At 45.2% G+C, this 22966-nt stretch overlaps 1 protein-coding gene across 4 annotated transcripts in view; it reads right to left on the bottom strand.

Annotated features, from left to right (window-relative positions):
* Window positions 1-22966, bottom strand: part of adcy2b (adenylate cyclase 2b (brain)) — a 44160-nt gene that overhangs the window by 953 nt on the left and 20241 nt on the right. The window contains exons 5-24 of one of the 4 annotated variants that reach the window (XM_030120634.1): window positions 22479-22627; window positions 20186-20297; window positions 16439-16566; window positions 15410-15568; window positions 14503-14635; window positions 12580-12756; window positions 12453-12493; window positions 12266-12346; window positions 10947-11016; window positions 10765-10862; window positions 9708-9792; window positions 7719-7859; window positions 7477-7605; window positions 6151-6335; window positions 4115-4199; window positions 2106-2264; window positions 1314-1460; window positions 1061-1165; window positions 352-466; window positions 63-187 (exon numbers count right to left, since the gene is read on the bottom strand). In XM_030120634.1, coding sequence (XP_029976494.1) covers window positions 63-187; window positions 352-466; window positions 1061-1165; window positions 1314-1460; window positions 2106-2264; window positions 4115-4199; window positions 6151-6335; window positions 7477-7605; window positions 7719-7859; window positions 9708-9792; window positions 10765-10862; window positions 10947-11016; window positions 12266-12346; window positions 12453-12493; window positions 12580-12756; window positions 14503-14635; window positions 15410-15568; window positions 16439-16566; window positions 20186-20297; window positions 22479-22627 — 2424 coding nt within the window. Of the gene's footprint in view, window positions 1-62; window positions 188-351; window positions 470-1060; window positions 1166-1313; window positions 1461-2105; window positions 2265-4114; window positions 4200-6150; window positions 6336-7476; window positions 7606-7718; window positions 7860-9707; window positions 9793-10764; window positions 10863-10946; window positions 11017-12265; window positions 12347-12452; window positions 12494-12579; window positions 12757-14502; window positions 14636-15409; window positions 15569-16438; window positions 16567-20185; window positions 20298-22478; window positions 22628-22966 lie in introns of those variants that run through there. The other 3 variants (XM_030120635.1, XM_030120636.1, XR_003933948.1) reach the window with 3 other exon arrangements.

Raw genomic sequence — 22966 nt, 5'->3', positions numbered from 1 at the left:
AAAAGGAAACAACATTCTGACTAACATGATCTGTTACAGGGAGTTAAATCTGTTTTTCTCACCTGGATTTTGCCCAGAACTCCAGTGGTCTCCATCCTACTGGCCACATTCACGCTATTCCCCCAGATATCATACTGAGGCTTCTGGGCTCCAATTACGCCTGCAATCACCGGCCCGTGGTTTATCCCTGACGGGGGGGGGGGAATAAGGCAGCGGACAAAAAGGCTTGTGGGTAATTCCTCAGTTTAGTCACACGCAGGTGTTCATACCGAAGCTGATTAATTGATGAAGCTGCGATATTGAACGTGTGCCACTGTCCCGCGGCGAGGAGGAGGGAGGGGGGGTTCTCACCGATTCTGAGCCTGAAGTCGTTGAAGGAGTGCTTGTTAATGACGTCCAGCTTCCCCACGAGAGCAAACGCAAACTCCACCATGGTGCCGATGTGCATGTACTGTCTGTCGTGTTCCTGAAGGACACGAAGGGAAACCGGTGAAACACTGCTCCGCCGTCAGATTTCATATTGCTATGAAAAAAGTATCTTAATATATTATGTTTTTGTGCAGATGAAAGCCTCCTGTTGTTCACTGCAAGATGCTCAGCTTTATCCCCGCTCCGCTCAGGGGTCTCCGACCCGCAGCTATAGAGCCGCATTGTGCTTTTTAGCTTGGCTGTAGTGGCTCTCTGAAGCCATCAGACCGCTATTCATCAATTTATTTGAACACTGGAATCATTTTCAAAAGGATTCACATAATGGGCTCCGTCCACTGAAGATCCGCATGTGTAAAAACGCTAATGTGATATTGTGCACGCACACGTTTCGGCTAAAAGATTCAAATGGAACACGCGACACGGTTTAGAACATTTGGATTATAATTACATCTGTTTGTTTGCATTTAAAAGGCAGAACAAACAGGCTCCATGAGATCATTTTGGACATATTGGAAATTTCTTGCCTTTTTTTCCCCGTTTTTAGCTAAATTCAGATTTATTTGCTGCGATGATCCCATTTATTTCACCATCACATCCAGCTAAGTGGACATTAGGATGTGAAGCAGCTCACCTGCGTCTCCGGTCCGGGAGTGACGTTGAGCCCGGTGGCGGCCATGTACGTGCTCCCGATGGTTTTGATCTTCTCCACGCCGCTGAACTTGGGCTTGGACAGCAGCTGTGAGACACAGAGTGGAACTTCCTGTATGTCTCCGCAGCATAATCACCTGGCGTGATTGCTGCTGAAAAACGCAGCAGGAAATGTTTTTTTTGTTTTGTTTTTTTTCTCCCCCCGCCGGTTGTGAGACAGCGAGAGAGGAGTTTACCTCATCAAAGTCCGCTATGATCTCGTTGAGGAGACGGAGGCACTCCAGTCCCTCCTTATTGACGTCGGACTCGGTGTAAAACTCTTTGAAGTCTGGGATGGAGGCGAACATCACACACACGGACTCGTAGGACTGGTGATAAAGGTCCTGATAGGAGGAGACGGGAGAACAGCTGCGTGACTGGTATCGATCCCGGCCGAAGCTGAACAGCAGCAAAAATCTATGAGCCAAATGACATCGGCTCTTTGGATAAATAAGAAGAAACTATAATCAATGCTGTGAGGATTCTGACTCAGCTGCAAGAAGAATGACGGAGGGAAAAGGCAGAGCAGTGAGGTGAAACAACACTTTTTACTCTGTTATACGTCCCACCACTGATCATCCCGTTTCTGAAATACAGCAAGAAAAAGCAGAGCCGACAGTGACGTCTCCGCTGCCAAGGACACAGGACCAGAGTATCACACTGCGAACAGCTCCAGACGGATGGAGGAGCGTCTCAGAGGGAGGCAGAGATATTAAAAGAGGTGAAGGGTACAGGTACAATAAACTCGATTCCCCCTTCACAGAGTCATAACAGTCAAAGCTCAACAGTCCTGCTCCTATTTATAGACTCCTGGAGTGGCGGCTCTCGTGCTTTCGGTGTGAGACACCTGCGCTTTCGCCTCTGTCTCATCTCACACCAAATAACAGGAAGCCTCAGAGCCGCTCCTTCATTACAAAAAGCACACAAACACGGCGGCGTGTGATGGTTTTTTTCCTCTCTGCGCCGGATGAAAGTCTGTTCTCGCTCACCTCGTTCTTCCAGTTGCGTCCCAGGAAGTGCTCGGCGACGTGGGCGGGCAGGACGTTCTCCAGCAGCACCCGGTTGAGGTTCTCCATGGTCTCGATCTCCTCGCACTCCCTCTTGAACTTGTCCCTCCACAAGAAGTCCAACCTACAGTAATATTCATTCTGTTACAGGAGGACACAGAGTGGAGAGACACCGGGGTCATTCACACCAGACACCCTCTCTTCAGAAACCTCCACCCAAAAAGACAGTGAGTCTCGCCTCCCAGATGTGTGTTTTTTTAAAATATGAATCCAGAAGCAGAGCTGACAGGTGTCTGAACCGGCTTCGTTTAGTCCTGCAGCTACAGAAATGAGAGTTTTTCTCAGAGATGGGGCGCTTGCCTGTGTGCGCTTCTAATCACTGCCTCCGAATGGAAACTTTATAGGATTTCTAGGAACATCTCGCCCGCTCAGAGCTGAAGGGCATCCTTGGTATTCAGAGAAAATTAATATCCTGATAAGGTAATACTGAAACAATGAAAGCGGCCGCGCTATTGTAGCTCAAGGAAACAGTGAGCGGACACGACTGTTTTGCATAAAAGATAGCCGCCGCTCGGCTTCTCTCTCTCCTCTCGGGTTATTTGTGCTTGGGGGGAGTTTTTCCAACACGTCGAACTGTGTCAGGAAGACTCATATATTGAGGTCGAAGCGTCCCAGGAGTGTGTGTGCTTGTGCAACAGACGTGGTCCCCTGAACGCAGCACCATTGCTCATATGCCCGTGTATTTCTGGACGCTGGAGGCGACTTGTGGGCCGGCCGCCGCAGTGTGTGTGTGTGTGTGTGTGTGTGTGTGTGTGTGTGTGTGTGTGTGTGTGTGTGTGTGTGTGTGTGTGTGTGTGTGTGTGTATGTGTGTGTGTAGGAGTCTCCCGTTCGATCTACTTCATTGGTGTGGTTAGCAGTCCCGGGTGATGTATGTGTGATCTGGATATGCTTCCCTCGAGATTTACGTATGGTGCCAATTTAGAGGACTCCAGCGGCGAGCGTCTATACGGCCCTGAGCCCAGATCTTCAGTTATTGAGCTGATCGCCTGTGGCGGGAGTGAAAATATCGACCGGCTTCCAGCTCTTCAAGGAGAGTGAGACCCAACCGTTCGCAGCGCTTTGCCTCTCGTGCGGAGGGGGAGGAACCCCAGAACCTCCACCGGTCCAGAAAAGTAGGGCAGAAGGAACTGGAGCTCATTCCAGATGCCGTTTCGAAGGCAAGCTAACGAGCCCATAAATGAGTTTTGCTCCGCTGCGCATCTGTTCTTGAGGGATGAATTACAGATGCCTTGTTTCCTTGTAACCTGCTTTCTCCTCCCTCTGACTAAATGGCTGGGAAAGCGCTTATTATGGGGATAATGATGAAAATTCGCCGAGGCAGATTTGTTAACGGCGCGCCCGAAACCTAATTTACATTCCAGCGTGTCCCGGGCTGCTCCGCCGCGAAACCTTTTCAGCCTGTTTTATGATCATTTCATGTGACAGTAACTGACGGGAATTGAGCTGAGCTGCATTACAGACGACCGGGGGTTCGCGGGAACGAGCCCATTTATTCCTCGACAGGTACACGACGACGAGGGGAGAAAAGTTGTGTTTCTCTCAAACAAAAGCTCCACCACTCCCTTCCGCTGACCCAGAACACACTCGGCTGTGTGGAGCCAAATGCGGCTCGCGGAGCAGCCCCGGTCTGGGCCGGTAAAGCTCGGGAGATGATGTCTCTCTGTCCTGAACATCTGCTGCGAGGTCAGGGATGATGGATGCCAAAAAGAAGAAAAAAAAAAAAAGCAGATACAAACACAGACGCTGAGATCTGTGTCAGCTGAGCCTCGCTACTTCAAATCTCTGCCACTTCTCCCACAACCTGTAGAGAAAACTTACTATATATTCATGCACGTGTTTCAATTAGCAGTTTTTTTGAAGCTCCACAGTAAATGGTGCATGTAGGAGCGGCGCCTCCCAGTCTCACGGGGACGGCTGGTGCTGTGCTCACCTGTCTGGCTAAAACCAGCAGGGTGATGAAGAAGATGAAGAGAGACACGGATCCCATGGTCTTCAGATCCTTCAGGACTCCGGGTCTGAGCACACACAAAGAGGATCACGATGATTTTTATTCATTTCCTGCTTTAAGGGGGAAAAAAAACGCTGTAACACTCTGATATGCTGAACATGCTGACTTATTCGAATGGTCCTTTTTCACTTGGCAAATTACCTGGAAAACGATCTGTTTGCAAGAGTTTAGCACGATTTAAGTGGGATCTTAGTCGAATCAGTGTTTAAATCAATCTGTTGACATCTCGGGCCTGTCGCCGCTGCCTGTTTGTGCCTGAAACCTCACACACACTGGCTGCGTAGCACAAACAACACACTCACGGAAAGTATTTTATTTTAGGTCAGTCCCACATAACCAGATCGCACATTCATCCACGGCTGAAAATAATCCCAAGCGAATGCTTTATCTTCTCCCGTCTACGTAACGTTAACTGCAGCGAAAGCGGCTGTTTGACGGGAATTACTGAACTCTGGGGGTTTTGTTTTGCTTATCAAAGAATAAGAACACACGTCTGTGACATGCTTTTCAAACACACACACACGCGCGCGCGCGCACACACATCTTCATTAAGACATAATGGTTTGCAGCTTAGCAACAGAGAAGGTTGAAACGCAGCGAGAGGAGGACAATCGCTGCCGGACTCGGTCTCTCTGATATTCACTCACACAGCAAACAAAACTGACTCCCGAATAAAGGTTGTGTAACTGACGCCTGTGTGATGCGCCCGCCATTTCTTTCATTTTCATCTTCATCTTCGAGAGGAAAATTCACGCCGAGACAGATCGCTGCTTCATATCTGCTGTTTGATTCTTATCTCACTGAAAGAGAAGACAAGAAACATCACCTGAAGCCATGTTTGAAGTAGAATTACGATCATGTGGTCGAAAGTCTCAACCGGCGGTCTGAATCGCAGGTCACAGAGGAGTCAAACTAACATATTATGTGATAAATATGTGGCTCAGACTCCTTTAAAGTGAAACTGTAGATCCCATTTACAATCAATGATTTGCCAAAACTCGACAGTGAAGGCACTGGTGGACATGCCAGCCGTCACCAACAAACAAAAGCAGAGGCAGGAAGCTTTCCAGGACTTGTACGGTGCTCTTGAAGATTTATTTTGTTGTTGTGAAAGTCACACTCGGCTCAGTAGCCTCTGTAGCGCTAACACTAAAGAGAAGGGTGGGAAAAAGACATCAGCACGGCCGGCTTCGTATCGACAGAAGAAATACCCAATAAAGAAACATCGAATAAAGAAACGCTGGCGCCGTATCCATGTTGATGGAGCCTTACTCTGCTTTTCTTTGACAAATCGAACTGTCAGCTTCTCCTTCTATGATCTAATGGGACAGAAGCTGAACTCCGAATGTGAAAATTACTGCTGAAGAGTCAAAAGAGTGTCGAGTACAGCCAAAGAGCCACAGCAGCCAAGTGTAAATAAAAACCTGATTCATTAGGCAGTCCTACTTTATTCCCTTATTGAGAGTTTCATAACTGATCCCATTCATCTGCATCATTTCTTTGGCGAAAGCAGAAGGAAAAAAAAAAAATCCATCACGCTAATAAAGTCAAGGTGAGAAAAGGAAACAAAGAAAGAGAAATATGAGTGAGAGAAAAATTCTCTCCTGGTGCCTCGAAAACTTTTTGCTTAATGGGATTTTTTTTTTTCTCCTTCTTCTCCGCGGCTGTCAGTCAAATACGGGAAAATAAATCCGGCTTCATCAACGCGGACGCCCGCATCTCGCTCTGCCACTCATCCTCGCCGTCTCCCGGGGTTACGCTTGACTGACGAGTCACGTGAGACCGGTGCTGCCTCAGCACCGCCGCCTCCCCGAAGACCCCCGTCCGCTCTCATTAGGCGCTTTAGCGGGCTGCGCGCCGCTGACGAGGGCGAGAGCTGCAGGCGGAAGCTTCAAAACATGCGTGTGTGTGTGTGTGTGTGTGTGTGTGTGTGTGTGTGTGTGTGTGTGTGGATGTACCTGTCCAGTGTGTCTGTGGGGTACAGCGCCTTGCTGAAGCCGTCCAGCATGGTGGCGTGCGTCTGGAGGATGATGACGTTGTAGATCACCACCGCCACCAGCATCACCACCATCTTCAGCTCGTAGTTGATGCGCAGGAACACGGAGCAGGACACCAGGCCCAGGATGCAGCAGTAAATGAAGTACTGGGGACACAGCGGCGAGAAAACGAAAATGAAAATGAGACAGTTTTACACATAATAATGGCAATAATTGAATTAGAACTGAGAGTGTTGCACAGTATGTATAATAAATGAACAGGATGACTTTTCCATTCACTGTCACCACTTTTGATAAGCAAGCAGCAAAAAATGACAAATATCCAAGAAAATCCATCGTATTTTAGGTATAATCGGCTCCTTTTGTCAATAATTTAATAATTGATCACATTACTGAAGTAGCCTCATGAAAATAATGTAATAATACCTAAATTGGATTGTTGATGCACACAACCTTAACATTTCATTGCATAACTAGCAGGTTATGTTACACTAATGGGTTTATCATATTAAAACTGCCTAAAATTATGCTGTTACAAGTGGTGATCAGTGATCTGTGTAGGAGAGATAACCTTTAAGTAAATGACTGCTTAGAAGAAAAAAAAACAAATTTACAAGAAAACATGTCTTTAACATGTCTTTGAAGGTTCTGTTTTTGTGTGTTCTTGTTTTTCTTTCCATTTCACTAAAATATCTGAGCACCATGTAAATTGTACGCACTATTTTGCACCATGTGAAATGCTCAATAAAAACTGTTGACAAAAAAAAATAATAGAAGAAAACTTAAAAAAAAGATTAACACAAAATGTAAGAAAATGATAGAAATGTGCACATTAATTCAAAACCAACAAGAACAATGTGTTGAGTGAATATCAAATGTAAAAACCAATCGAGAAGAAACTAATAAAGTTGCATCTGTTTCTTTTGATAAATGTTCAAATACTAGAGGCCCTGATAGTAATGCTGATTTTGTTGAGTGTGGCGCCAGTCACAGACAGTGTGTGTGTGTTTGTGTGTGCGCCATGCTGACTGGGAATATGAATGGTGGCTTTGACATTGAGGGATTTCCCCACATCTGAGCAGTACGGGAGATTTAAATAAACTCCCCCGTCTGAACTAGAGCGAATTTATTTTTACTTTACGGATTTCAAGCACAGGAACAAAACATCCTTGTCAAAGGAGAGCAGAATATGTAAGGAATGCTTGAGATGAATTTTTTTGTTTCTGAGTGGTGGTGCCTTCGCTCCGATTCTCCCAGCTGAGTGAGCACACACACTCCCGCTCTCACCGGCAGATAAAACCTGTTTTCGCCCGAGTTTTCATCCAAGTAGTCCAACATGCTGCCGTTGGACAGGTTGACAGGTTGGACGGTGGCCAGGATGCCCTCCATGGACCTTCCAGGATCCTCCACAAAGAACTGAACACACGAAACGGAAATAAGAGGTGAGGGTTAGAGCACGAAAACCTAATCGATTTAAATTTCTCAGGCTAAAAAAATACATCCATAAGTTGAAGTGCGTGTCCTCTCACCATGTTGAAGACAGCCATCACCAGGATGAGGGCGGTGGTCGTCATGGTGAGGACCAATCGCAGCCAGGGGTTGTTGGTGACGATGATCCGGGAGGAGGTGGGAAACCACGTGAGGGAGCAGAGCGAGCCCTTCCCCCCCTGCTGTGGAGGAAACACCAGTGACTGGAGGGGCACAACTCCAGGGGAAAACCTTCCAGAGAGTCTGGAAAGTTGCTGAAAGTTGTTTTAAAGTTGCGCAGAAAATCTGTAAATAAGTCACATTTAACAGGTAGAGCTGCTCATGTTCATACAGTTTACTACTAACATAGATTACATATTACATACTATTACCGTCACTTACCTTCCACCTTCTTACTCAATAGTAATTAATTTCAATATTATCACACAAAACTTTTCAAAATGTATTTTTCGCACACATAATGCAAAAGTTTGGAGCTCCACATGTCATTCCTCCGCCATACAGCTTTACACATTTCAATATTTTGAAGAACATCTCTAACAATAAATAATGCAATAAAAAAAATGAAAAAGATTACAACCATGACTGGGTGTGTGGAACTTTGTATACTCAATGACTGAATTAAACAACTGTCACACCCAATATTTTACCTTATTTTGACAGACAAACTGAACAAAAACTGCAAAAATAGCTTCTATTAAAAAGAAGTGTAGTCATTTTTATATATCAATACATTATTGGCTGCAATCATTACATTTTGAAATGATTTTGAAATGCTCCTTCAGTCATGTAACACCTTTTAACATGTTAATAGTAATAAAGCAACATATTACAATATGAGATTTATCAGGTTAAGAAGGCCAAAATCCCTACATTATTAGCAATTTTAATATTACTGGTTTTTACATACATCACTGAAAAAACATTATTTTTCCTGTGTGTGTAATAATGAATCTGTCTACATTAAAATGCATAAGAAATACTTAAACCAGTTATTTTCTATTATCACCATTTCCACATGTTTGTCGCTAACCGTAGAAGCTATTGGGTTAAAGAGCAGCAGATCAGCTTTTCACAGTTTTTTCTGTTTCTGTTTCTTTCTCTCAGCAACAGCGCAGCCTGGAAAGACATTTTCCCCAGAGACGTGATTGATTACAATAACTGTGTAATGCACTCTTTCACAGCTGAACGGAGCCCAACCTTTAGTTACAATGTGCCCCATTAATTACGACGGATGCAAACACACACAGACACACACACAGAGTTTGTGAGACATGCACTCTCTGGCTGGTCAGTATCAGATTCATGGTTTGCACCAACCTTTCAGCATCAATCTCTCTCTCTCTCTGTGAGGCTTTCTCTTTTCTTCCTGCAGTATATAGCTGATATATGCGAAAGGAGGAGCCAAATTATCAATAATTAGTCAGGGGCTGATATTGGCTGCTCTCTTTAGGGAGAAATTGCGTATCGATTGCCCATAAAACACCTGTGACAGGTACATGTGGCAGCTTTTAAAATAACAGCCGTCCCTCCATGACGAGTCACAGCACTTAATCTGTCAATGACGGGGTATGAAATCCACATCGGGCCACATGTCCGTCGCACATGACGACCCTGGATGACGCCGCGCTCCAGCGGGAAGCATCTGTTCACCCCCGTGATAATCAACTCTCTTTATTTCCCCGACATAAACCTCCTTGCGCGGGTTGTTGTTTGAGTGGCCGATCGAGGCTCCTTTGGGACGGGCCGCTGTTGACGTAGCGGGTTTTTTAGAGAGCGCTTCATGGCTCAAGCTCCGCCGCCGGAGTCACAAACCCCCACTTCAACACTGACACACACAATACAACCCATCGCTTCATCACATTCACAGTCATCAGCATGTTTAATGATGTTTTCAAACTGCTTGCATATAAAGGAGAAGTAACTTGATCGTGTGTGTGTGTGTGTGTGTGTGTGTGTGTGTGTGTGTGTGAGCGTGCATATTGACACTGACTGCTGGTGTAGTTGCAGATGAATTTATGCAAACTCACCAGAATGTGACCGGCGAAGCAAAGGAGGAGGATCAAAGCCAGTAACAGGAAAGCGAGGCCAAACGAGATCCCCAGCACAGCGGTCCTGCAACACACACACACACACACACAATTATTGACCGCATCCCTGAACACACACGCTGCTCCTTGCCAGGTCAGTGGTGACCCAGAGGTTCACAGGTTTAAATCCCGCTGCATGTCCCAGAGCAAGACCTTTGACCCCGATAGATTCCCACCGCTCCGACTACGTGCGCTTAATCAATAAAGTCTCAAACATTAAATTAGTTTAACCTTTCTGAAGACGTTGCACTGACAATATTTTCCCGTGGATTCACTGGAATCTCAAGAAAAAAATGACCCTCACTCTCCGGTGACCACGGTTTAACCCGTCTCAACAGTTTTCAACATTATTTGACACAAACTGCATAAATAACAAGGTTTCAGTTCCCATCACAGTGGGAAAAAAAAACATATAGACACACACATACACACACATGACCCTCCTGGCACGTCTCGGTAATTCACTTCCATTCACAGTGAGATACTGCAGCAGGAACTTCAAAAAGAAAAAGAGGCGCACTCATCTCCTCATTTCTCGGAGGAGAAATACAGCGCGGCTGATTCACAGACGCCTGCCATAAAAACCCTGACGTCACGTCTAAACGTGTGGAGAGATGCTGAAACAAACACGGCAAAGATGAAGAGAGCCAGAGAGAACGACAGAGACATAGAGGGGGGGAATTAAAAAAAAAAAAATCAATGGCTCCTCAGGCGCTGAATTACACCTTTGGCTCCCAGAAGCAGTAAATTTGCATGACTGTGAATTCCCCCCCCCCCCGCCAGTCGCCATTAAAGAGACGCCACACTTTGATTCACCTGATCCATAATCACTGGCAGACACTGTGCCCTTTCCTCTCCGCGAGCGTTTTAACACCCTGCCTCCTGCTCCCTCGCCTCTTTCATTTGGTCGGGGTGACGAGACGGCCGGCGTCAAACAGCTGTTTAACACCCGGCCGCCGCCGCCGTCGTCGCCGCGGCTCACTGAGCGGGGACTTACTTGGGCAGGACGAGGACCTGGACCACGAATATACAGCAGAATATAAGGCAGGCGCAGGTGACGTAGTACTTGAAGGCGGGCAGGGTGGTGGATCTGTACTGTGGGGAGAAGATGAGACGGACATGTTGTCGAGCTGCACACGTCCTGCACGCCTCCGACCCTCTGTGTTCGCGTTCACCGACCTCCTTCTCCAGAGCTTTGTTATGGAAGAACAATGAGATCCTCTGGATGTCCTCGGACTTCAGCCACTGTCTGCAGACACGTGAAGCAGACAGTACAGCAGAGCTCTTATTATACAGCGAGAATAACATCAGAGCCATTGTGAGGTATCTGTAATATACACATTCAGCCATTCATCGGGTTCAGGCCACTGCGACTCTCATGTCTTAAAAGCAAGACTCTGAAACACAGAGTCCGCTCTTCACTTGAGCTGTGAAGCAAACCTTACTGAGCACATCCCAAAAGGAGCCACGGTGATGCAACTGTTACAACTCTGGCTAAATTCTCTGATAAGTTACTAATGCAGCTTCACTCTTGACTTTTTTAAGTAATATCATGAATTGTGCTCTATTCGTCATTTGCCCGCTTTATATTTTTTTATCTTCTAAAAAAAAAAAAAAATGGCGCTGAGCAGAGGTCTGCAGTCCACGGCTGTACAGGCACACCTTCATCGCGGCTCATCGAAGCACAAAGATAATATGTGTGATTATATTTCTTTTCCTTTCCTAATCGTATTTGCTCATCAGACACATTTTCAAAAACACTCTCTGCAAACTCTCCTAATGCGTGATTATTATTTCCCTTAAAGCGTTAAAAACTGCTCTTTTGCTCACAGACGTCTCAGACCCCAGTGCAGGGTCTGCAGGCATGATTTACTGAGACACTGCAGAAAAAAGAATACATAAATAACTTTGCATGGCCATGAAAGAAGACTGCAGCTTTTCTTCGGCTGTTTTGTTGGTGATCAATTAAGAATAACAGCTTGAGCTTTTGTTTTGTTTTTTTTTAATTCCTGTTTTAGTTGTATTCTATAGTTTTATTTCTTAATTTATGCCTTTGCATTGTGTTTCTCATGCACCTCAACTGTGGTTGTGTGAAAGTGTTTTATAAATAAATAAGTTACTGTATGATTGGCATCAATCACAAGCAAACAGGATGAATGACAGGTTCTTCACCCTTTAGGCCATGTTTGCAAAAAAAAGATTAGCTGGAAACTATTATTATATTTTATTAAAATAAAATCTGCAAATAAAAGTCATTAGGGGCCAGCTGAGGAAATGCATCTCACAGCGATATCTGTTAAAAGCTGAGCTGATTTGCACACTATGCATTGTAAATTATTCTAGTATCGTAAACATGACTTAACTGCATGTGCTACTTTGCACATCTATCAGATGCCACCTCCTGATCAACCAACTCTGCTTTGGATTTCATTAGAACAGCTTTAGAGCTTTTTCAGATGTGACTGACAGGAAGTGCGCTGCAGACACAAAATGCTCACTTTTGTGAGTTGATGCCGTCGATGGTGCGAATCATTCGTTCATTGAGTTCTTCCTCAAACCTCCTCCTCTGGGATTTGGACCTGAAATCGGAGTAGAAACGTTTAAGCACAGACAAAAAAAATTCCACCTATAAGGAAATGTTCTGATTACAGAGCGAGGTAACGGGTTGTGCTTCCTGTGGCTCACCTTTCTCGCCTCTGGAAGTGGTACTGCCCCATTGGGACATCCTGGAATAGGAATCGAACCGTAAACCATCTGGACAGGTGGACGTTTGCGTGCAGGGAGGGGACGGGAGAGGACAGACGGGACTCACCGTCGTGTTGATTTTGCCGTTGTCGGTGGTCATGCTGTCTCTGTGGTGGAGGTTGGCGAAGGGTTTGGCGGCTCCCCAGGACTCCAGGTAGCGGGTCATCCGGACAGAGGCCCGCATCTTCCCGCCGTCCAGGGAGGGACGGGAGCGCACGCCCAACAGCGGGCTGTGTCGTTCAGTCTGAAAGAGGAAGACATCATATTTTATTGATCCCCTCAGGGAAGATACTTCTCCATGTAGATTGGTAGAAACTTCTAGCATCAAAGTTTGCTTCGGTTTTCTTTGCTAAAAGCTGTAATCACATGTAAAATTGGCCAATTTTGAGCTACATTTAAATGCCATGTTTCAAAGAGTAGATAGAACAAATGATCTCAGAGATTAAAATCCTTTATATGCAACTGTGTGTCTTTCTCACAGTGTTCTGACTAAGAGGGTACGAGTCAAAAGATGACTTGGTGCTTTGGGAAAAGTGGTCACTTTCCAACTCGGGCGGGCTCCCTGTCAATGTTTTGAACTACTGAAAACACTCAAAGTCAAGAAGGATGCAACTCTTTTTGTTTTTATATTTTGGTTGGAGTGCTCCACTTTAACTCTGACCGGGACCCTGAGAGTCCGAGGAGGAGGAGGAGGAGGAGGAGGAGGAGGAGGACGCCACGCTCAGTATCTCTGAGGATTTGTTCTAATTGCTCACAGGAACAGGTAATGCGAGCGACCGTACGTGACGCCAATTCAGGCGAGAGCCGGGACAGACGCGGCGCGTGACGGCTGCGTTTATTTCCCGCGGGTGTGCCGGACGGCTCCGACAGTGACGATCAATGACAGTGACGGAGGAGACGACGCCTCCCTTGATAGATGCTCCGTTTTTGGCCTTGATCCATTTGGAGCTTCTTGAAAATGTCACAGAGCGCCCGCAGCCTTTCTCCGATATCTGATAGGATATTGAAATGTTTAAACGGGAAGAGAGGGGCAGAAAAGACCCCCGTCAGGTCACGGTGTTACTATAAGAAGTACAATTTAAAGTAAGTACAGACTTGGCTCAGGCTGGAAACAACTGGTTTGCTTAATTGCTGCCTGGAGTGTGACTAATGCAGGAGCTCCACTGAAGTGTTCCCACAAATAGGATGTGCGGGAAAATATTCACATTTCTGGGCAAAGAGAACAGGAGCTGCTCTTAAACATGCTGACTTAATACTACATTAACGTCTCGTTTTCCAAACTGTTCCTCGCAGTTATTGGATTCTGATTTTGTCTTGTTTGCAGTGAAGTTCCGTCGCCTGCAATCACAGACAAAAAAAAAAAAGTGTGATCGCTCACGTCGACACTTCCACTGAACTCGTTTCATTTCGCTGAATATCTGAGACTCCCACATGACAGGATCAAGCGGCAAAACAACAACAATGACAAGATTTTGAGGAATCCATGACTGTCTGTTGAAGTATTTTCAAAAACATAAAAACCTTACTTCTTATGAAAGGATTCAGTTTTATGAAGCATATATAATCAAAACTTTATGCCTGAAGGGTGGAGAAGAGAGGTCTTCCGGACGATACGTCAAGCAGTGGGCGCATTTTAGCCAAATTATGGAGGGAAGAAGAAGAAAAAAAAGGCTAGTGGATGCTTAAGCACGTATTTTAGTTCCATTTGCCAAGCCTGAGAAACACTTAGCGCAGCCTGGATGCTGCCAAGAAGCAAATTCTATACAGAGATGTTCTCAGAGGAGACGGATCTCCTAAACGTCCTCTGTGTCCTGGTTTGACAGGAGGACCTGCGCAAAGTGCGTCCGCTAACTGAGACTCTCCTCTGAGATGGACGCAGTTTTGTTTGAGCGTTCTTCATTTGATGGTGTTGAAAGAAGTTCAATACGTCTATTATGAATAACAGAAAAGTCTAAAACATGACAAAGCAAATGCGACACAGTAATCCCACCTTGGGGTTGATGACCAGGTAGGTGACGACGCCGTGCTCCTTCAGGTAGGAGTCTCTGCTCTGCCCGTCTCCCGGCTCCACCTTGTACGAGCCTTTCAGATGCTCCAGCGTCACCGACGAGATGTGGACCCTCCTGGACAGAAGGACGTGGGCACGCAGCGAGAGGTGAGGCGCCTGCGTCAGCGGCTCCGTCGAGCGTATTATTCATTTTCCAGCTCTCTAACAACGCTAACCTGTAATTCCGCCTTTTCTGCTTTGTTTTTCGCGGTGGAAAAGGCAGACAGAAAGAGGTGGATTTTTTTTTTTTCCCCCCACTGGACATGTTTTTTTTCCGATACCTTTCAGCTGGCATAACCTGAGGTAAACCATTAGCAGCCCGGTGAGACAACGCCGCGGCTCTGGAGAGCTTATTTTCAGAGTAACGTTTGCATACCCAGCGTCCCATTTTTCCCCAAGCCAGTTAGAGAGCAAGGACGGCGGAGGCATAATGACCACGTAACAAATGTGGAGCTGCCTGCCTGGTCAAATGAGAAAGCTGCAATTGAGAAGAATTCTTATAAAATCCAAAATTGGACCAGGCATGCTCTATATGTCCCTCTGCGTAAATCTGCTGGAGTACATTTAAAGTACATTTTATTAGAAAATATCTCAGGCAAGATTTAGGGCCACATATTGGTGTTTGTATTGAATTTGTGGCGGAAATTTGAGAAAAAAACTGTTACCATTCACAATTGTTTAGAAGAATATTTCATTTTCTCCTTGAGCGAGCAGGAATGACAAATCGAGATAAATTTCCTTGCTTAGCTCCTGACGACTTCAAGTTAATGTAAATGGGAGAAACATGATGCCTCAGTCTACCAGCTGTCACTGGGAATAAAGTAACACATTAAAAAAAAAACCCTCTCACCCCGGCACGCCCCCAGCCTCCATGTGATTGGCCAGAGTGACGTCATGTGACCACACGTCGTACTGCCACTTCCGAAGGCCGATCACGCCGCAGAGGACGTTCCCAGAGTGAACGCCAACGCGCATGTTTATGTCGACCCCGGTGGCGTCGCGAACCTTCCTGCGATCGGCGGAGAAAAGACAACAGACGCTTGGAAAAGCAGAATTTTTTTCATGAGAAGAGAAGGTTGACATCCATGGGAAAGTTGAGTACAGAGCTCGGCAGCAGCATTCACTTAGCTTAGCTTAGCTTACAGACTGAAAAGCATGTGGATTTAGGCAAAAGGAGAAACAGCTCGGTGCGGCCGGATAAAGGAAGCTGCAGAACGGAACATAATTTAGGAAAACCTGATTCATACAGAGATCTTCAAATAAAGAACTATTACAGGACGGAAATTCGAACCGGATCCTTTGAGTGGATATCAGAATGCAAGGATGGTTTCATCTCCTTATTAAGGGCTGAATTCATATGGCTAAATATATTCATGCAGAAATCACAGAAGAAGTTTGGCCTAAGATGAGGGAAATTTTGCTTCATTATTACAGTGAAAATAAGCAAGAAATTACATTTTCAACAAGTATGATGGAGAAAGTGTGGATCATTCTCAGAATTTCTGGAAATATAAAAAAAAATGATATAAAGAATTAAGGCTGATATTTGGATATGAGCAAAAAGTGAAGATTTTTGTGTGTGTGTGTGTGTGTGTGTGTGTGTGTTCACGCATGAGTAAAAATCACAGAGAAGAGAGAGTTCAGGTCTAAACGACAGCATGTCGTCTCATTTGTTGTGAATATTTCATATGTTTACTCGGGAGGTTTATCACGTCGCAGCCACACTGTGTTTACTCTCGAGTTCAAACAGATCCGAGTCTGGCATTCCTTCTGCTCGGTCTGTTCCGCGGCGTGCGGTTGTGTGTGTTGTGCTTCCGAGCCTGTGTCTCTGTGTCGCGAGGGGGAGGGAAAAAAAGGAGGGAAAGCTCTGGCATTTTACTTGATGGCCTCACACATATCCAGGCCCATCTTCACGCAGTTCCTGGCGTGGTTCGGCAGCGACTCCGGCAGGCCGGACACGCAGTAATAACAGTCCCCCAGGATCTTGATCCTCATGCACTCGTTCTCCTTGAAGACAGAGGAAGAAGAAGAAGAAGAAAAAAAAAAAAGCAACTCTTTTATTACTTCCTCACCTCCAACCTGCACTCAGTCACATCCATCATGCATACACCCACCCACACACACACATCTACTCTTCTAACACCCACATGTGGGACGTGTAACAGCTCATCCTTGGACCGGGTTTATGTAACGCTGCCGGACATGAAGCTGAGAGAGAGAGCCTGACTCAGCTGATGGGAGATCGACTCCGAGCAGCCCACACAGCGAGCGGCGCTGCGGGAAGGCCGGCCGAGGCCGCGGGACACGCGGAAACTTTCTTCACAGGCTTCGGTTAGTTTGACTGACAACTGCAGACAGAGCCTGTGACTTTATAATTCACAGACAAGAAGTATTGATTTAAAAAAAAACACTGTTTTTGTATTCTCTTATTTGTAGGTATATTTTACTGCGTCACTACAGTGCTTCAATGTGTTCAATGACTTCTTCCACTCCATCAAGACCGAATACAGGCAAACACACTAACTTGAAGCCTCCTGTAAGCTCATGACTTTCGTCAAGGCGCTACTTGATCACTCGCAAACTAAACCATCCATCTGTGTGTGTGTGTGAACATGAAAATGATTTATAGGAGGATTTTAGTCAATCGGGCCCTCAGCAATGTGATAATTTGATTTGTTCGGGATTTATAGTTCTGATTGGTGTCAAATGTGGCCCCATTACTGCTGCATTTATTCAAAATCATTTTCTTTGTAATCAGCTTCTTTTTTTTAAATTGATTTTCAACAATGATAACACAAATACAAAACAAACAAACTGAACACTCATCAACATGCCACCATCCCTCGTCCCCATGGGACACACAGTCCAGCAGAGCAAAATTTACAAAATCGACATCAAAACACTCAAAACGGGGACAGAAAATTACCATACAGCGTTACCACAGATGAGGCTCCAAAGGTCACGACAATAATTTTTGAACATCCTCTGCGGCTTTCCTCCAATGTGACTTAAAATGATGAATGCGAGCTGAAGATCGCTCCAGGTAGACCACCTTGAGGAAGGCTTGTAGGATTGGGAGCTAAACCCATTAAGTGTCGATTATGTCCTATTAAGTATATCCTATGACAAATTTTGAAGTGGATTAACTGGTGATTTGGATTTTTGGATGACTGAAAGACATTTTCCCACACAGTATCCCCATGGTCTCTGTTCCGAGGAGTATATCTGCCTGCTATAATCTGCTTTTGGGTGATTTCGCAGGGGTGTGAGACACATTATATATAGGAGAGTGTTTTCCTTTGCTCTCCATCAATGATATTAAAAGCCGAGTCCTCAATTCAGCCTCTGAAGGAACCTGAGGTGAACTAAGTGCTGACCTTACCCCAAAATAGAGGAACTGAGAACCTCGAGATTCCAAAATATTCCATTAGATCAAGTAAATCCAAAATCTCCAAATGTCTAATTGCCCTGTTGGTTAATTCAACTGCTGTGTGTAACTCAGGTATTTCCTTAGATTCACTGTCAGCGTTGGCAAATTCAAATTGCGAAAGAACGAAGAGAATAATTCCTGTGATATTCGATCCTCTGAGGAACATAGATCCTCAAAAAATGAATGTGTTATTAATGCTGAATGTTTTAGTGACCAGACTCTTCACTGGACAGTTCATAAACAGGATGCTGAATTGGTTTTCTTACTGTTTCAATGGAGACAACTTGGTTTGTGTCTATCAGTGTAATATCTATGTTTGGAGATGTGCATCAAACATTTAGCCCGCTGACTGAGAATATCATCCAGATCTGCCCTCAGTGAATTAAGCTTTGTTTCCGCCTCATTGCTATATTCATCCTTGAGCTATCTCTCTCTGAATTACTGCAAGTCTGCTCTAATTTGGAAATATTTAGCAGTTTTTAGATCAGAAAGTAATCGCATTGTGACGTAGAATCTCTGATCGCTCACCACATCGTTGCATTATCCAAGACTGAATCTTTGCTAATAATAATAAATTCTTTTCATTATAATTTGTGAGATATTTTTCGTTTCTGAAAAATGGTTGAATTGAACCTTCACCTGGACATAGCACCTTGTAAGGAATCCATATTAAATTAGGCTATTATTGCGTTATGATCAGAGGAATACCTCTGATATATATGATCGATAGCGCTAGATATATAAAAGAACAAGAATAAAGTAATGTAATGATAGCAAACTGAAACACGGTTACAAATGGGATTTGAAAGTAAAGCGCATTTTCTGATATTTCAAAAAGTCTCACTGTGAAAAAATAAAGAATTCAACCAAAGATATCAAACAAGCCACAGAGTAAAATACAACAAAATGAAAAGCTGAGTGGCCAATAACATATCAGACCGGAATAATATTACACATAAGGGTTCTTTCTCAGGATGGGAGATAAAACATACAAATAAAATAAAAAACAAATAGGCAGAGAGCCTTCCACTAAATGAATTTCTCTGAAATCAGTTCTGAGAAGAAGGCACTTGTGTTGTATTGTCCATATGAATAAAGGTCTGGCAGTGAAAAATGGAAACAAAAATAAATAAAATGGAATGAACTGAGAGAAGCCAATGTTGTAGAAAACCTAAACAGTCCTGTGTGTTGAAGTGTGATAGCTGTTCTGTGGAGGAGTCGGTTCAAAGAGAAGGCTGTACGGTGTTGTTCTTTATGGCTGCTGACTGACGATAGACCGCTGGGTGAAAGTTCAGCCGAGGTGGAACCCCTGTGGATGAAAAGTCAGTCCATATCTTCAGCAGTCAGAGTTGGATCAGACTCCGGTATGGGAGCCGAGGTGTTGGTTGAAAAAGGCCTCCGCAGCCCCGGCGGTGTTGAACGAGTCCCGGGAACCTTTGTAATACACCAGGAGCGTTGGAGGGCATCGCAGGCTTCTTCTCGTACAGCTGTGATTTCACCTTCTCGTAAGAGCTGCGTTTGGCCTTTGAGAAGCTTTCACTGTTCTGCACTTTCACCAGCAGCTCAGACATAAATTTCATGAGCTGCTGTCCCCACTCGCTGTCCTCAGCTACACCGAGGACCATCAGGTTCATACGTCTCTGTTTTCATATCCATCCAGCTTATCCTTTAATCCTCCGTTTCCCTTGGCCAGGTATGGTGGACTTCAGCTCCTCCACGGATGTTTCCAGCATGGCGATCCGGTCACTGTGGTCTGAAAGCACGTCCTCCGTCTCGGTAAAACGAACCTTCAAACCCGACGTTTAACAGCCTCCTCTGCTGTTTGAATCATCAAAAGCGCTGTCTCAGCCGACTCAGTGATACACAGGGCAACACGCTAAGTGCATCTTTAAAGTGGTTTAAATAGTAAGTGATTGACTTTTATGATGGCACAGTATTTCAGGTGTGAGGTTCAGATGTGGCGTTGGAGCAAGCACGACATCGTACAGGAAATTGCGATCCAATTCTTTCTAATACGATCCCGATTGAATCCAACTGCGGCAAAACGCAATTTCCTGAATTGCCAGAGACGTCTTCTGTAGGGCTTCTGAAAAACGATTTCCTCCTGAACAAAACGGACAAACCTGGAGCGCAAAGCGAGAGAGCGAGAGAGGAGGGTTCTCTCAAAATCTGAGTCGGACTCGGAGATTGACTCACCTTCGCTATCTGGTCAAATTTGCCAAAAAGTTCATTCAGCATGTGCACGAGTTCACCGGGAGAGCAGTCACTGGCCAGCCTGGTGAAGCCCACTATGTCCGCATAGAGGATGCTGCAAGGTGAGAAAAGAAACCGCAAATGAAACAATTAATACCTCAACCTCCCCGCTGAAGAGCAGTTTCCCTGGTCACCTCTGTTATAATTTCCCCCTGCGAGGGGAAACATATGGTTCCCTCCCCTCTGGGACTCCGTTATTAGTCGAATAAGCAAGCGATTGCTGTGAAATGTGCGAAGTCTACATCATTCCCGAGACTGGAACGATGAAAGATCCAAAGGACAAAAAGGCTTTGGGATTCCTATCTGGCAAACTGAATATCAAACTGAGAAAATGCACATTACTGTGTGGAGAGTGCAGAGAAATTACTCGGATCATGTACATAATGTTTCTTTCGCTGCCGTCACTGCGGCGCACTTCTCTCCTCTTCACTCGGACTCTGTAGCATGTTTTATTCATTCATTCCACTGTAGCTGTGGTCCTTCCGCTGATATTCATTTTGCACTAATGGTGCTGTTTTCAAAGAGCTCTCGTATAAAATGTGATATTAGCTTTGTTTGCACTGCGTGTGAAGAGCCAAATAAAGCAAAAACAACTGAACTGGGCTCAATTTTTAAAAGCCATCTCCATTTTACCTTTGCATGTAGGTTATAAGGAGAGACTGAGGGATGTGTTCACCTTAGAGGAACTCTTTCTAAACATATAACGTGAGGAAATGGTTTCATTTAAAGCTATGAATAAATAATGCTTTCATAAGTTTAAAGATACTCTGCACAAAACACAAAGGGAATATGTGTTTGGGACATTATTCGTTTGTCACGAGGCTTCATGTGAAATAAATCTGCCCTGCACAACAAATGTCCAAATGTCCTCCTGTTTGGCTGCATTGTTTGTTGTGTCCTCTCTCCTCACAATGGTTCAGTTCATTTAACGCCATACTAAGCCATTTTATTCGCATAGTGACACTTCATTTTTAGGTGATTTTGCTTTGATAGAATTAAGAAAGGTGCATTTTGTTCTCATGCAGAAGTACTATGTTCCTGTGAATGGTAACAATTTAATAAAATCTTGGTCTTCCTTTAGTAAATCTCAGCCCACCGAAGCTGAGGCCGGGTAAAGACCGAGACCAGAGTCTCAGAAGATCAAGACTTTAAGGAACAGAGACTGAGTCAAGACCGAATATAGTCTCAAGACCAGGCCTGGTCTCGAAGACTAATCTACAATATATACTGCACAGTAATATAAAATATAAAACCAGGATCGAGTCTGTTAGCTTTTATACTATAAGAAATCAGATTAATTTTCTGGCATAATAACGCAATATAATCCCTAAAATCTTGAAGAGAAAGCATCAAAAGAAAAGCCGTATTTATGTCTTTTTTTCCATTGACAGAGACAGAAAACTGAAAAACCCCACACAGTACTGTCAACAGTACATGTCTTATCCAAGTGTAAAAAAAGAGCTGAATTTCTTCATGTCTCCAGCTGAGCAAACTCAGAAATGTGACAAATCAGCAAAGCTCCTACAGTACGACCAATCCCCGGGAAGCTGAGCTGCGCCAATTATTCCAGCTGCAGAGCTGCCGGTTGGAGGCAGCGGATCCCCGCTCGGCGCCGGTGTGGGAGGACGGAAGCGCACCGCTCCGCCACCTGTCCCTGGGTGCGAGCTCTTTGTTCTGGAAAGATTGAGCTCTTCTTCCCACTCACCGTCAGCCACGCCGCGCTAGAGTTTGTTATCATTGGAGGGGTAATACGCAGATCAGCGTGAGGACACACGCCATTAAATGAGACACGGCAATGTTGCTTCCAGTGTGAAGCTCCTGGCGGGGAGGAAGGCAGGATTTTAGAGGGCAGTGGATGGAGAGGCTCTCGGGGTAAGCCTGGATTTGTGCACTCTGCTCTGTTTCTTTGAGCCCCCGCAATATGAGGGGAGCACGGCGCCGAGAGCAGAGCACATAGGCCCCCTCTTCATTTGGCAAAGTGACCTCGGAATACAATGGAGGTGGATTAACTCTGAATTGAATTCTGCGGCAGCGATGAAAAGGAATAAGAATATGGGATGGAGAGAAGATGGCGAAGAGGTGAGGGAAGAGACGGAGAGGGGGGGCGATCCAAACACGAGAGCAGGTAGAGAGGGGAGGACAAAGGAAGGGGAGGACAGGACGGCGCCGGAGCAATCAAGACGAGAGGGGGGAATAATAACCTTTATGACGTTGGAGGGCGCAGAGGGAGCCTCACCTGACATTGGTGTGCCGCTGCACGTACAGGTTGTGGAAGTTGTTGGTGCTCTCGGTGCGGCCGAAGTTGGGTCCCTGCAGCCTCTGGATGATCTCGGCCTTCATGACTCTGGCAATGTGAGCGGGCAGCAGGGACAGCAGCAGTCGCTCCTGCAGACGGGGGGGAAGACGGGGATGCGGGGGGATGAAACACCGGGCTTCTGCTCATTCACGTGCACACTGACAATGGAAGGTCAACGTTTTCTTAGAAAGACACGAGAAGAAGAAATACATTGATTGAAGATTGCTACCTCCAGACAACACTGTCTTTCAATGAATGAAGTGATAATCCACTCATCTAGGTGTTTCACTCATTTAATTAGTGGCATCAGAATAAATTATGTTGATACTACAAAGTTCAATCTGCAGTTCCAAACTTTATCTTTAACTCGTCATGAAACCACAAAACCATCTGGACTGAATCTGCGATCGGCTGGACTTTCTGAATGG

Source organism: Salarias fasciatus, chromosome 22 (assembly GCF_902148845.1).
Source record: "Salarias fasciatus chromosome 22, fSalaFa1.1, whole genome shotgun sequence".
In the NCBI taxonomy this organism is placed as follows: domain Eukaryota; kingdom Metazoa; phylum Chordata; class Actinopteri; order Blenniiformes; family Blenniidae; genus Salarias; species Salarias fasciatus.
This window is presented reverse-complemented; position numbering and strand designations above follow the sequence as displayed.